The following is a 16,072-nucleotide window of genomic DNA, read 5'->3' on the forward strand; positions in this document are numbered from 1 at the left end:
CATGAAGCTGGGGTAATGTCAGTAATCACTGCAAAGATCTGATTGCATTTTTTAAGTAGCATGTGATGGGATCTTTTCCCTTTTCCCTTTGTGCTTGTACAGCCCCTAGCACCAGGATGAACAGGATTTAACAGTGTTACCAACACTCCTTCTAGTCTGATTACAGCTACATGTAATCATACTGCGTGTCATATTGCACGTACAAAATTAAGCTATAAATGGTACCCCTGAGGTGGCTGGGATAAAACGTACTAACGACGTTTTTTTGTTCTCCTTTTTTGAAGCAGGGAATGCCTGTGAATTTAAGGAACAGAACTGCACAAGAAAGTGGATTACTGCAAACTCTTCATTTTAAAGAGATGGTTGGAAGGTGATTGTTTGTTAATCCTGCACCTTTCTTCCCTGCAGCTTGTCACGAGTCCTGTTCCTCTTGCTGGGGTGCTGCTGAGAACAACTGCTTGGCCTGCAAAGACCCATCACACATGGTAAAAGCAGGGCTCTGCGTGGCCAGCTGTGGACGGGGATTTTATACCAAGGGTGGAATCTGCAGTGGTAAATACCTGTTTTCTTCCTCCAATTGCAAGAAGTTTGAGAAGTGCTCTGCAAAAAAGGAATCAATATTTCATTTAGCTGTGCAGCAGCTGTGGTTTTGCTCACGTCTAAGAAGGCCGATGCACCTTGTGCATAAATATCAGATGAGGAAAGCTGCCGTTTGTAAGATTATTAATTCATTTAAGTTAATCAGATGCTGAAAGGTTTAAGGTTTTTTTCCCCCTCACTGAACAGCTTGAAAGCCTAACTGAGTTGTTTCTCAGGGCTTGACAAATCCATTTGTCTGCATGAAGAAAAATGGCTTTTGCCAGCAGGTTTCTGTAAATTTGATTATAATTCAGCATCACAGTAACTAATACCTGCACAACAGATGAGACTGGGGAGCTGGGAAGGTTTGCTGAGAAAAGGGGAAGAGATGGCTGGAGGAAATTAAAAGACCTAGGTCAAACAGATAATGAAAGGGGGGAAGAATCTCAAATAAATAAATAATGTAAAATCTGCCACAGCCATTCAGGTCAAGTCTGGGGTTTGCTGGCAGCCACCTCCTGGCGGCTGCTTTGCAGGACTGTCCTGCGGAGTCAGTAGAGATGACATAGGGATTTTCTGCCTTCATGCAGGTCTGAGCCACAGCTAGCTATAGAGGGCTTCAGACCTTGGAGGGTCTTGACAAAGTTATTGCTGTTCTGACCACTTCTGGATGAATTTCACTTTGGCCAGGTTCCTCTTCAGTTTGGTTTGATGTCTATACCAGTAAATATTAGTCACCTGTGTTTGGAAGTGTCCAGGCTTGAAATCTTACATCTGTAGCTGAAAATCATTTAAGCTCGAAAGAAAATTTAACTGAGATGCAGCTTGACCATAATGTTGATTTTCATTGCCAGGGATTTCCTCAAAACTGCGTAGCTGTTCCTCACAGCCTCCAGGATTGAGGCCTTGCATCTTCTACCAAAAACATGCATTTTGATACCCAACCGGAGAAGTGTAAGCTGTTTTAAGAGGGCAGACCATTTGGTGAAAAGAAACACAAATGGTTTCAGTAAAATGCTTGGCTCTTGTGAATATACAGCAGCACTAGTGTTGCTGACTTAGGGAAGCCAGAGGTTCATAGTGCTCTTAGGTAACAGGTCAGTTATCTGAGGAACTGACTGCCTGGGAAAATACAGACTGCAGGAATTGGTAAGAAACTTTGTCATGCTTGAATTTAGATGCACTTTCACACTTAAAACTTTGACTTGCCGAAAGGGGGGGTTTACATTTTTTTTAACCAACTTTTCCTCCACCTTTTACTTCCTGAACAGTCCGGTAACTGATGCTAGTTGTACAAAGAGTTATGAGGTGGTTTTCATACATAAAATCATTCAGAATGGTGCTGTCTCTTCACAAACTGTTGGTGAGCAGGAAAAACATACTGCCTTGGCTGCAGGAGTTATGTCAGGATGGAAGGGAGCACTGGTGTAGACCCATTCCTGGTATTTCTACTTACTCAGAGTCCTAGACGGGATACAGGTCAGTGGAAGCCTGTCTGCACTCACACATCTACTTCCATGAATATCATTACTTATTCCAGGGAAGTGTGAAATGTTACTTGTGCTGGATAGCAACGTTTAAAGGTGTCTTTCTTTGGGACAAGACATGGTTCGGCTTATTTTATCTATGTGGCCATGTTGGTGGCTCTGTTGCTCTTTGCTCATTGAGTGCATTTCATTAATGAGCTATCCTTTTGGGCAGCTTGTGACCAGTCCTGTGAAACATGCTACTCAGACCAACCCAGATGTTTGACCTGTGCTTCAGATAAGTTCCTACATGATGGGAAGTGCATTTCAGAGTGCCCGGCTGGCTATTTCCCAAGTAGCCATGGAAGATGCAGAGGTAAGAGGCGTATTTGCATGACTCTTCCTAAGGCTGTCAGCTCCTTGCCTTGTGAAGCATATTAAGACACACTGAGATTCATATTCAAAACACCGTATGAGTGACAGTTATTACTGTTACTAGTTATTAATACAGGTGTACTTCTGCTCTCTTTAGTTTGCGTAGCCCAATATCATGACAGCTGGGAATTGTGATTGTTGGCTGGAGGGGGCCGTAGTCAGCAACACTCAAGGAGGATAGAAAAAAATCTTAAGGAGAAAAAAATCAAGGGAAAACCCAGGATGTTTCAGATCTGTGTACTTTGTTTCTTTGTCAGCTTGTCATGATTCATGCTCCACATGTGAGGGAAGTCTGGCCACTCACTGCACCTCCTGTTCCTTTCCTCTGGTGTTGCGGTGGGGCCAGTGCCTGCAGAGCTGTGGAGAGGGTTTTTACCAGGATCATCATGTCTGCAAGGGTAAGCTACATACCTGGAGTAAGTTCCTCAGCTGCTGTAAACCAGTGTACCTATACTGGCTTTTGTTGAGCTGTGCTAAGAGTACCCAGCTATGATGCTGATCCTTTATCCTATGCATAACTGGTCAATGAGTAATTCCTCATTGTGTTTGCCTTGTGATTGTTTTCTACTTTGAGAAAAAAAACCCCAAATTTTCTCAAATACTTTCTGCATTCACACCCTCAGGATTTATTTATTCTGGGGACTTTTCTTCCCCCTGTTCTGTTGAAATAACCATACGTTGCTTCCAGGTTTTCTTGACATGAGCTAAGAGGTGGATGAAAGTCTACAACACACCTACTTAGTTTGCTATGACCGAGGTCATTTTTGCAGCAGTGGAAAACCTGAAAATTGGGAAGATGAAGTTATGCTTTCTGTGAGCCCTTCAGACTGTCATCTCTTGCTGTCTCTCCTAGTGAGATTGTGTTCCCCATTGCAGTTCAGAAATTAAAGGAAAATTGACTGCCTGTGGCATGGTACTGCAGGTTTTCCCAGCATTATTTGTTCATCAGCTTTATTCAAGGAAAGAGCTGTTATTTGGGGCTGAGGGGAAAGATGTCAAGCTATCTTTTTAAAATCCCTGTTCTGTTATAGAAAGTACAACACCCCATCTCTTTATGGAACAGATTTCTTAGCTGGTGAGTTGCTGCAAAGCGTATGCTCTTTGCTAGCTCTTTGAGTATCAGACTGTCTACAGCAATACAGAATTGGAAAGAGGAAAGAACAAGAGGGTCCAAACCAGTGTTTTTCCTGGAGCTGTGCCTCTGACTGCTCTCTTGACCTGTGCACAGGCTGCCACCCATCCTGCCGCACCTGTGTTGGCCCGGGGGCCTCTCATTGCCAGGAATGCAGGGCACCAGGTGATGTGCTGCAGCCTCACCAGCCTATGGTAGGAGCCTTACATGGCCTTTGCCTCTCTCACTGCCAAGCCCAGTTCTACATGGACAACACAGGAGTCTGCAGAGGTGAGTAGAGGATGGGAATGGCTGTTCGAAGCCACAGGGCTGCACTGGGGTTTGGGTGTTCAGGGTGATTTTGTATGTTGTTAGCTCGTTATGTCATCTGAGCTGTGTTTGCCTTGATGGAGTCATGAGTGTTTAAACTCAGTAACTTTCAGACAATGGCATATACCAGTACTTTTGAGGGAAAATACACTGTACATGTAATTTATGACTAAGGGATGCAGGGTTTGGTTTTTTTTGGTTTTAAATGACTGTTCGAGTCTGCACAGCTTGGCTTAGGTGAGCTTAGCTTTCTTTTCACTGAGGTTGAGTATTTGATTTTTACCGCTGACATATTTTGAAGCAGGGTCAGTCCTTAAATCCCTTTCAGAAAAGACTGAGCTTTCTCCTTGTTAGCCCTTGGAGCAGGTCAAGACATCCCACAGCAGTCTTGTCTTTTGAGGATGCTCTTCTGATACATGCCCTGCAGCATATATGCCATCACTGGTCCTGAAATACCAAGTAGGAAGCATTTCCGTGAAGGCTAGAGTTTGGAAAAGAGGCAAATGTGGTGGGCATTTGGGATATATATGTGGTTTCCCACCCCTCTGAGAGAAAACTGTGGTGGGCTTCATGAAAGACTTTACTGGGTGGATCAGGAAGCCAGCCTGGCTGTACAGAGCTTGTGGCAGCCAGTGTGAATATTGCTACAACAAACATACTGCAGTATCCTGAAAACAATGCAGACAGAAGCAGGCTGAGAGGTTAGACTGAACGTCTTGTGCCAACACAGCCCACCCTAAGCCTAAGGAGAAATAATACTTTCAGAAATGGTAGGGATTTCCCCCTGTGGAAATCAGAGGGTGGAAGTACTCTCGCAGGAATGGAGAGAGTGACTCTACAGTGCTTAAGTAAAGTAATAGTAGTAACAGTAGCAACAATGCTACAGATGGCTGTTTATTTGTGTTGAAAAAACATCTTGTACAAGTGGTCAGAATTTCAAATCCATTTGTTTTTATTTTATCTCTTCATCTCAACTCAGGGGAAAGTGTCTGTACAAGCTAATTTTTTTGCCTTAACGGATCTTAAGGGAGGAAGAGATGGCATTTTTTGGGGGGGTGGAATGATTCTGTCTTTAACAGTAACCTACACAGACCATAATGCTTTGAATTAATACCTGAAGGCATTAGTGTAAAGCCTCCAATCCATTCAGATTGGCATTCAGATTCCCCTGGCATCTAATGGGTTTTCTTGGCTGAGTCCAGGTTATAGTATAGAAATAAGAGTGAAGAAATCCATATAGCACTGCCTCAGGTGGGTGAACAGACCTGTACAAACAGGTCTGAGCAGAGTTCAGTGGCAGTGCTGAATTATGCCAGTGGGCAAGAATGCCGGCACAGGCCCATGTGTTATTAGCTCTGCCATTATAGTAATGGCATTACAATAGCAGTTTGATTTATTGCAGAAGGGTATGAAGATTCAAGACTGCAAACTTTGAGCTACCCCTGTAAAATACTCAGGTAAAGCTCGTAGTTGCACCTTTTTGAGAAAGTGAACCCACAACAGATGTATACCTTGCCTGCACTAGCTGTGTCAAACAGGAGCGGGTTAAAGTGCTGGATTTGAAGGTTTTACATGTGTGGTTGGGAATTTCTCACCAAACAACAGAAATAAATATCTCTATATTTCTCTAATGCTTGAAATTTCCCTGATGAAACCATAAGAAGTTTCTCCCTGATACAGTTTGAGTCACTTGAGCCAAAGAGAGTTGTGGAGATGTTGCATTTGTGATGAAGATCGCCAGCTTCTCTCCCTGCCTCTCTTACAGACAGCTGAGTGTACTTGTGTAGATAACTTCATTCCATTTCATTTCTTCTTTCCAGCCCTGTGTCTGTCTTTTCTTCCTAGAGGGCAGGAAGTCTTTCTTTATGTTCAGTGAAGACTCACACCACAGACCATGTGCCTCGAGTCACTACTCTGATAAACAAGGTTTTTAACTAATGAGTTCATTCAGTTAATCAGGTTATTTAGTTTACGATGGCTTGGTTTAGCATCAGTACCAGTAAAAGTGAAGTCTAACTTTTTAATTGCACTCTTTTCATTCTTGCTGAATCGTCCTTGTAATGAGTGTCCACTTCACTAGCTGTAAAGTGTGCAGCCCACCTCTGTGTATATTTGCTCTTACTGCTCCAGAATGGCTGATGATAACCATGCAGTGATGATGGATAGAAACTCCTTCCCAGAGTAACGGCAGGGTGATAGTGAAAGTTGATTTCAGAATATGGTAAGTTTCTAGACCCCCACAGTTCTAGTGAGAATGGAATTACACAGCATTGTACATCTCAGCACAGTTTCAGTAATGAATTGTGTGGATGCAAAGGAAGAATAAATATGCAGCTGTCTGTGCTTGCTCCTTATCTTGAAGAAGCATGCTATACAACCTTTGTACTCCTGCCCTTTCAACCTTTCACAAGCAGAGAATCCTCTAAAGGAAATACTTTCATTGGGGAGAAAGCAATCTAGCCATACTTTAGGACAGTAACAACCAAAATAAGCTAGAAATAATTTGCCTGTCTGTCACCTTGTTTTTGCCTTCCCTGCAGAGTGCCATCCCTCCTGTGCAGCCTGCGTGGGGAACACTTCCCAGGACTGCACGGCTTGTCTGTCTTCCCACGTCCTGCTTGAAGGCAGATGCCTCTCTGAGTGCCCAGAGGGGTTGTTCAGCCACAAAGATCACTGCTACTGTGAGTGCATAATGCAGGCACCTGCATCTTATACTGCTGAATTTTGTTGTGTGCACGTTTTGTAGTGCATTTCTCAATGTAATTAGAGGTGCTGTCAGATTTATATGAGGCTATTTAAGTATTTTCAGGGGAGAATAGGATAGTCCAATTTCAGGAAACGGAATCTCCTCCTAATGGGAGAGAGGTGTACACACTGAATCATAAATTATAATCAATTTTGTTCCTGTGGACTGTTTCCCTGAAGATATTTTGTGTTTCATTTCAGTAGGCTCAGATGATGTTCTTAGCCAGTGCACTACAGAAAAAAGCCTTTACCAGGCAACACTGAAAAATGGTCTGCTTTTATTAGGCTAGATAAGCATATTGTCCGTATAAATTACCTGTATTTTATATCCACTCCTGGCTATAGGGCTGAGTGTAGAAGGAAGGAATTCTGCAGATAGGGGAGAAAAGCCATTACTCTATGAATATGCCTGATCAATAGTGGGGACAGCATTATTTATTCGTGCCTCAGCCTTGCCCACCAGTCTGCAAGTGGTCTTTCTTCAGCTTGTTTGAGCTCATCTACACAGGTGAATGTGATTACTGACCTTCTGAGTGACTGCAACGATTAAATCCCGTTTGTCCCTTGAAAAAATGGTGGTTTTGGGGGTATGCTGTTCATTATGAACTGCTAAGTATGATGGGTGAGGAAAAGCAGGCATTTGAAATCTGATGAGTCCCTTCAAGGTCAACTGAAAGTTGTCTCCTATTTTATAATCAATTCATTGGGTCAGGCATCCATCTATCTGTTCTGGCAGAGGGAGAAATTTACTGGTTGCTTCCCTGGAAGGCCTCAAATTTAGAGAGAGAAACCTCTTCTAAAGTCCATTACTCTATTTGTCCAAGGGACAACTCTATAAATACATTTATTTGGCAAGCTATTGTAAAGATTCATCAAGTTTGAGGTTGTGCACTGCCACCTTAGAGCTGAGGTAACTGCTGCATGCTGCATTATGCAGTTTGAAGCTTATGTAAATGTCTTAGAAACAAAATGTCAGTGTCAGGAAAGAAGCATCTTTCTGTCTGCTGGCAGCTTACATCTCCTGTGGGTTTTGAACAGCGATGCTCAGTTAATACAGGTGTGTCTAAGAAAACTGAGTCTTCCTTTTGAAGTCTGGATTCGTGGGCGTGATTTCTGAGAAGCTGAGAAAGGTGCTGGGACATGACACATTTGGTCTTAAACACCCAGCGTCCATGTGGGGAGTGGGCAATTGTGTGTGGCCTGGGAGAGTCCTGAGGTGGGAGATTTTTTAAGTTGTGTGCTTTTATTCATAACAGAGCTTTAAAAGTAGTTTTTAAGGTTTTGGGTTTTTTTTTACTGATCATTAGCTGTAGTATTTCTGTCTCCCTCAAATCTGCAGCACGGAAATCATGGCAACGTGGCATCTGTTTTTGAAGGTGGAAGGATACAAAAGCAGTCTGAGTGAAATATTTTTGAGCAGTCTTAACAACTTTATCTGCAGTCCTTTTGTTGAGCTTTTAGCAGGCAGGGTAGCTAATGAGCTGGCCTGGCATTCAGGTTTCGTAGGTTTTGGTCTGGGAGGGCTTTGTGCAGAAATCATTCCTGGATTTTCTACTTGTGAACACCAAACTCATGCCACTATAATGTTGATACAATCCCAAGATGTTTAATTTCTCTCCCTTGTGCATACCACTCTTATGCACACAAGCATGTGGTAGAGAGAGGAATAAAAGGGCTAATCTCTTCGTATTTTATGTTTTGTATAGATCTATACCTTGATTAATGCAGAGAACAGATCATGTTTTCAAATTGACAACTCATTTCTCATCTTGTTTATTCAAAATGAGGATGTAAGAGCCTTCCAAGCCACAACTCTACAGTCACTGATGCTATGAGATCATTTTATGTCTGTGTTTTGTAGATGATTATTATAGGGTTTGGCTTTTTGAGGAGGGGAGAGCGTAAGGTGGACTATACCAAGAGCGTAACAACAAGTGTTGATTGTCTTACCCAGCCTGTCATCCATCCTGCAAGACATGCCACGGCCCTTCTGATCTGGAGTGCCTAACCTGCCATCCCCACGCGACTCTAGCCAGTGGAAAGTGCAGGACTAGCTGCAAGGAAGAGCAGTATCTCAACCTGGTGGGATATTGTGTGGGTAAGTAAGAGGAGATGGAGTAGGTCGTACAGTGTGGTGATCTTTCTGGGCCAGTGTGTCATTGTAGAGCCAAGCCTGGGGGACCCAGAGCCAGGAAAGCTGCTTAGCTCCTGTACAGAGCTTCAGTAAAGTGAGTTAAGGAAACATTTTTGATTCAGAGAAGTTTTCTTTAAGGGTCTTAAAGAAAAAAATGGCACAGGTAGCATTGCTGTGTGCATTCTTGGGAGGTAATAGGATTTCTGTATAGGGGTTATACTTTGTGGGTGCTCCATGCCTGCGCTTAAGCCTGTCATCAGAAGCCACTGATTGCATTTGTCTGTCTAAAGAGAAAAATTCCTTTTAATCCATCACACAGACACGTATAAACATATATCCTGGGAACTGCTCCAACAATTCCTGAGCTTTATCAAGCCATTTTTTTCTTTATCAAAAAGAGATATGGTGTGTGAGGCTTAATCTAGGCTGAACAGTTCCAAGTGAGATAAGTAATCCTAAGAAAAGGGGAAAATGCATTAGGCATAATAAATATACCTATTCAGAGGCTATTGTTCTCAATTTAAGACAGATGATTCCCTTTCACCAAGACTTCTTTTTGTTTATATATGTGTTGGGGTTTTTTTTAGGAAAGGCTTGTTTCTTTGTTCACCACAGATTGATTTTATGAACCATTTCTTCATCTTCGTGTTAAACGACAGGCATTGTTTTGTCTGCAGAGACAAAGAGAGGTGGGAAACAAAGTATATGAGGAGTAGGAAAATGTCCTAAACTACAGCTCTGTGTACACAGGAAATCAGGTTAAGGAATAAAAATGTTTCATGCAGTCAAGTAATTGCAGTATGGAAATAATTCAGCATTTTAGTGTAAAGAGCTGCCTCTGTCCTATAAAATTTCTGGGGCTACAGTGGTATTTGTTAGTGTCCTGTCACATCATAGCTGTATGCACTTTATTTCTTCCACCTTATTTTCCCATTACTTTGCATTATGCTTCCCATGAAAAAAAGGCCTGTGGAAATGCATCTTCCAGCTGTAAATTTCACTGAAAATCTTATTGCCATTCATCATAAACCAGGATGGTATCTGAGGAGGGCTTACTCTGCTGCTTGCTGCATGCTATGTGCTTTAATTATCCCTTTTAGACTGCTGTTATCTGTAAGTTTGGCTAGGTGTCATGGAGCAATATGCTTGCTCCCCACATCCCAGGGGATTAGCTAGATGTCACAGTGCCTGGGAATAATGAGGAGCTGAAACTGCAAATGGGCTTGTTCAGGCAGTGTGGAGCGCAAGGTTTGACCTGCACATATGTGGCACTGACAGTGATGAATTGTCTGCAGAGAACCTTTCCTGGCTTTCTGGGCTCCAAAGCAATTGCAGGCTGGTGATGCATCCTTTCCTTGCAAACTAACGAGCTTTCCTTTGGAGCCCTGTAGGTGATGAACATGGTCCACTGTTTGGAGACTTCTCAAAGCAGAAACATGTTTTCAAGGCTTGGTTTACAGTGCCTGGCATCACTGAGTATCAATATTGAGTGTTTGGATCTATGCCCCCAAAACAGGAGAGAGGCTTTCCAGGTGCAACATGCTATGAACATAAGTAGACACCTTTCCTCCTTCCATTTCCGACCTTAGTTTTGCTGTGTGACTCACTCGAGTAAGTCCTGCCTTCAGGAGGCCAGTACAGATATTCTTTGTCAGATAGGAACCCTTAATATTCATGTGGTCTTGCACATAGATGCGTTAATGTTTCTTGGTCTAACTGAAGTTGTAGAGGAATATAGAATCCTAGAATGCTTTGGGTTGGAAGGGACCTCAAAGCTCATCCAGTTCCAACCCCCTGCCACGGGCAGGGACACCTTCCCCTAGAGCAGGTTGCTCCAAGCCCCTGTGTCCAACCTGGCCTTGAACACTGCCAGGGATGGGGCAGCCACAGCTTCTCTGGGCACCCTGTGCCAGTGCCTCAGCACCCTCACAGGGAAGACTTTTTTCATAGTTACTTGTTGCCTTTAAAAAAAGTTGAGCTTTGGTCTGGGATGTGCTGATCTTTGTGCCAAATTTATGTCTGATGTTTAAACGAAGGTTATGTGTTGCCAGTTCTGCTAGAGATAAAGAGCTCCACATCCAGGTTGTTAAATTTCACTCATTCTTCTCAGTCAGTACTGATTGAAATGCTAAATTTGCCCTTGCAAGTTATTAATTACCAGTTAAAGAGCAGCTGTCCCATAAAAGAGAACATTAAAACTCCTGACACTTGCATAATGTATGATTTGCATCAGAGTCTAACAAAGCTTCTTCCTTTGCTTCCCAAAGCGATGTATTTTTACAGTTATCTTCCCATTTATCTCTAATTCCTGACCCTCCAGGCAGAACTGTGTTACGACTTATAGGGACTGTTGTGCATTACAGCCACCTGTCATACTTTATGGACTTTCAGGGGAAAATCTTTCATACAGGGTGGAGAAAACCAACTGTCGCTTGAAACCATTGCCTGTGAATTAATGCTGTTATTGTACATGTTACCTGAATGAGGATGGGAACATTTGCCTTGTTAATAGGAAAAAAAAAATTAAAAAAATTCTTGTTTTCAGCAGTTTATCAAAGCAGCATTTCAAATGTAAGCAGAAGAAAGACAAAATGGCTTCAAGATGCTGAAGATCAGCGAGTTTCTATGGTGTGGTTTGGGCATGCTGAATTTGCGCCAGTCTTCTTCAAGAGCAAGCAATTGATTAATTTTATTTCATAGCTGAAGTGTACGTAGAGGAGTGTGTGTATGGCTTTAGCCATCTCCTTCTGAGTACTGGGGCTTCTGCTTTTTTTGTTTGCCCAGTTTGAAAGCACTCTTTGATTTCCCTCTCCCTCTTGTCCAAGACAAACTTCAGCTTCAAGAAACGTTGCAGTCACCAGTCTAAAAAGTAGCAGCATCACTAAAACTGTTGCCCTGCTCATAAACCCTTGCCCTTTCTGATTTGGATAAATCATATACCTGTCTTGAGGCTTCCTCACTGATTTGAGGCTTCCTTGTTGATCTTTCCTGCATGCAGGATGCAAAGGACCACCTACCAGAATTAGTAGCAAGGGCAGCTGGAGTGAGATGAAACTCAAAACATCCCCAAGGTCCTATCTTAACTTCCAGCTGCATCTTCCTTGAAAGAGAACACCCAATCCCCCTCTTCAGCTCCTCAGGCCTTTGCTTTCTTAGGCTGTTGTGAAAGTGTTCAAAGATAAACCAGAAGAGCTCACTCAGGGGGGTCCCTGTAACAAGCCTTTCTGCCTTGCTCTTAAAATTCCAGAAGGGACATTCTGACAACAAGAAATACATTCAGCTCCTTGTAAACTTAATGAGCTATTGCCATACTTTTAAAGAGAAATTGATACCATCACAAAGAGCTGGAGTTTCCCTGAGCAGAGCAAGAGGGAAGCCAGAGGCTCGACCCCACTTAGTCACTGGGTGCAACCTCCTACAGAAGGTAACAGCTGAACTGCCAGAGGAGGAAAATGGACATCATTTCCCTGCTTTGGTCTGGGCTCATTTGTGCCAGGATTTCCCACCCTACACTGCCTAGAGAAACTCCCACCCTTTGCAGAAGGTGTGAGCAGATCCCTACAAACACGGTTGCACTTTCAGAGTTCACTCCCCTTGTCTGTGTGACAAATTCTCCTTTGTGTCTTTTAAAAGAGAGACAAAAAGCTCCTTCCAAACACCTAATCAAACCAAAAATCCTGGTCAGTGCAAAATGTCCTTCTGAATCAATCAATCACGCTGGTTTGGATTTATTGTAAGGTGCTGGAGGATGTTTGCATGCTGACATGCCTGTAAACTGCGTGGTGTTTTAAGTACTGATTTCAAGTAATGCTGTGTGTTAAACCTCATACCTTAGAATATAAGACAAAAAATGCATCAGGATTTTTTTCTTTTTTTAAAGAGCCCTTCGGAGGGAAGGTGTATTTAAACAACACAAGTGCTTGATTGCTTAGCATATGGTGGAACTGAGGTAAAAATGCTTCTGGTTTCCTTTATGAGCAATCACAAACACTTCAGAGGTGAATTTGTCTCCCCAAACAGCCACCTTTGTCTTGACAGGCAAAGGAACAATATATAATAGATACTTTTCATATATTAAGGGCATTATTTGTTTGCTAAGAGAAAGCTAAAGTGGGCATGGAAGTAAAGTAACTCTGGAAATGGAAATCTATGTAAGTGATTATATTTTACTTTACAATGATATTTGCATTATAGGAAGATAAGTGATAGGTAAGGGGAGGGTGTATAGAGGTGAATAGACAAGAAGGAAATCAGATCCAGCTTAAAAGATAGCAAGACAGTGTGGACAGTGGGGTGCAAGTCAGTAGTCTCAAATAGATGGGAAGGGAGTTCTTGGGACTACAAGCAAGGGGGTGACATGCTGCCCTGAGAATCCAGGTGGGACTCTGGAAGAAGTTTATTAAATAACTCTGTTGAACTGACCTGCAGCAAACATGAGAAGCTGTGGCTGCCCCATCCCTGGCAGTGTTCAAGGCCAGCTTGGACACAGGGCCTTGAGCAACCTGCTCTAGTGGAAGGTGTCCCTGCCCATGGCAGGGGCTTGGAACTGGATGACTTTAAGGTCCCTTCCAACCCAAACCAGTCTGTGATTCTATGATGTGAAGCCTTCAAAACCCCAAAGCCCACAGGCAGTAACTTGGCTTAGCTGGAGTTGAGGACTGACAGGGAGAAGGCAGAAGCAGGAAATAAATACAGCTGTGCAGTGTTATTGAGAAGCATAAGGAAAACACCCCACTTCTGTTAGTCCTTGCTTCAAAGAGAGCCTGCTGTAAGAAATTTAAATAATCTTTTCCAAAACAAGGCACCTCAATTCTTCCTTTACTCTCACTAGTTCCCCAATATCCCTCAGACTCACCATGAGTGTCAGTCCTGTGTTTTATTTGGTGGTGTGTGCTCTTTGATCTACAGGCTTGCAAAGGAACAAGAGAGTGTTGGGGCTGATTTATCCTAAAGCAGTAGCTGAGAAAAAGAACTCTTTCAACACAGAGAAAACTACTGCAGCAGCACCTGGTTTTGTAGACACTTAGCTTTTTAAACATTACTTTGTGAGAATCTAGCTATTTACAGTAGATACTGGTTATTTGGATACCCTTGAGTTTTCTCTGTCTCATTTTTATGCTCTGTTTATGGGACCTATTGACCATACTCAGTGAGTTTGGTTACTTATATCTAGCCATAGCTGCTATTAGAGACCAGTGGCTCTGGCAGGAGATTAAACTGGAGTATTTCATTTTAACAATCAGGGGAGTTGACATATCACCAGGTAGATGTGGAAGCATGAGAAACTAATTGGATTTATGTTAATTTGTTGACTACAAGTGTATAAAACTCTTCACCCCACCTCTAGCACTGTGCATACAAATTACATATGGTGCTCAGGGCCTTTTTGGTGAAATCTTGGTTCTTGCTCTCTACCCTACACTGGGTGATCCTTTCTGGCTTCTGTGATCCTTTCCGCTCTGATGTCAGTACAGGTTTGGGATCTTTGGCTGTAAACATTGATTGGATGGTGCCCTGGGTATCGAGTTCTTCTCCTGTGCAGTCAAAAGCTGCCTTACAGTAACCCCTCTGAGGAGGTTTTGAGCTTTGTCACTGAGTTTGATCATGATCTCATGTGCTGCTTTGCTTTTCTTACTGCTGTCCTGACAGCGATGGATTGAGAACCTACAGGGTCACTATCTTAAGCAGAATGTTTCTTCTCTCACACCTTTACCTCCCCTCTGGCTCTTGATTTCCCATCTGCAAGGTTGAGAGTATGGGACAGAAGCTAGAGGAGATTATATACCCTCTAAAGTCAGGAGGTGAAGGAAGCTGCTGTTTTAATGACGTCAAATCCCTGCATGCAGTTGCAATTGCATTTATTTCTGAGCTGCATCCATGCTTTTCCACCAGTGTTTGGTAAGAATCATCTACGTGTGATGCATAGAAGTCAGACTATTATGTTCTTGCAGGTATGGATGCAGAATTCCCCCGGACTCTGATGTGAGCCCGTCTTCAGCTTGTAAAATAAGATTGCCTGACAATCTGTAGTAGTGCTGTCACAAGAAACAAAAGGCAGAAAGTTGAAATCTCTCTGAAAATCTGACAAGAAGCTGGGTACTCAAATCAAGCCTCATTATTCCATTTCTTTCAAGACAGTAGTAATTTCCTTTATAATTTTCTGAATTATCATAATGAGGATTAATTTGGCTTCCAGGTTGCCTTACATTGCACTGTTGTGCATACAAAAGGCTTGTTGTAAAACCTTTTGAAGCATGTAAGTTCAAGCAGAGGTCAGGAGACACGAGCTGGGGAAAAATGAGAAAAGGAAACGGTTTTGAGGCACTCTCATGCAACTGTAAATGCCTCTCTTGGCTTGGCTTGGCTTTGAGTTCTGCAGTGGCCTCTTCAGGGTATGGATGTCTTGGTTGTGTGTGAAAATCTGGACAGTAAGAACTGCAGGAGAAGATCATAAAGCTGTACAGGTTGTGCTCTTTGTTTTTCAGCAGTGGGAGGAGAGGAAGGTGAATGCCTACAGCTGCCAGCATAGTTTGTTAAAGAGAAACCTGTAGGTAGAAGCACCTAAAATCAGAGAAAGGTTTGGGGAAAGCAAAGAGCTTTGAACTGGCTTCGTACAAAGCTTCCCAAGCTCACTGAGAGATGGAAAAGAGGATGCTTGAGCGGGCACGAGAGATGCAGAGAGTATGGTTGTTGAGGAAAAGTGGGGATGAAGGCAAGAGGAAAGAAATGTTCCTTGAACGTGGCAATTTATAGTCATCTCTTACAGGTATCTGGAAGTGCAGAATTAAGCACCTTATCCCAGCCCTTGTGCATCAGATAGCAGGAAGGAGCTCTGAAAGTTACATTCCTAATGTCTTCCTTGAATTCCTAGCACTGTGTTTCCCCCTGCAGTTCTGGTTTGTCTCTCTGTGATCACAGTGTCTGTTATCCCCTGCTTCCTTTAGACTGCCACCCTTTGTGCCGCCAGTGTGTGGCCAACCTGTGGGACACCGGCAGCATCTGTCTGAAGTGCCAGAACGCCCGTCTCTTGCTCCTGGGGGATCACTGCATTCCTGATTGTCCAGTGGGATACTATGCGGAGAATGGTGCCTGCAAAAGTGAGTAGTCCCTACAGGCGCCTCAAGCAACTGCAAGGGACCACCTGGATCCTTGTGAGATGTTCCATGAAATGGTTTGTATTAAGTAAGGAAGCTTTATCCAGCTGGCAGGACACTGCACTGGCAGGCAGAGATGTCCTTCCTAGCTAATAACTCTGCAAGCTGTCTGGGAGCA

The 16,072-nt window shown here is 43.1% G+C and overlaps 1 protein-coding gene across 1 annotated transcript in view; it reads left to right on the forward strand.

The window, feature by feature from the left end:
- LOC104411008 (extracellular matrix protein FRAS1-like) overlaps nt 1-16,072 on the forward strand; it is a gene marked incomplete at its 3' end in the record, with an annotated part of 62,195 nt that overhangs the window by 26,194 nt on the left and 19,929 nt on the right. The window contains exons 13-19 of the mRNA XM_010021324.1: nt 409-552; nt 2,281-2,421; nt 2,738-2,878; nt 3,709-3,882; nt 6,462-6,602; nt 8,621-8,764; nt 15,745-15,897. Of these exons, the coding sequence (XP_010019626.1) occupies nt 409-552; nt 2,281-2,421; nt 2,738-2,878; nt 3,709-3,882; nt 6,462-6,602; nt 8,621-8,764; nt 15,745-15,897 (1,038 nt within the window). The remainder of the gene's footprint in view (nt 1-408; nt 553-2,280; nt 2,422-2,737; nt 2,879-3,708; nt 3,883-6,461; nt 6,603-8,620; nt 8,765-15,744; nt 15,898-16,072) is intronic.

This window comes from Nestor notabilis, unplaced genomic scaffold, assembly GCF_000696875.1.
Source record: "Nestor notabilis isolate BGI_N333 unplaced genomic scaffold, ASM69687v1 scaffold7909, whole genome shotgun sequence".
Taxonomy (NCBI): domain Eukaryota; kingdom Metazoa; phylum Chordata; class Aves; order Psittaciformes; family Psittacidae; genus Nestor; species Nestor notabilis.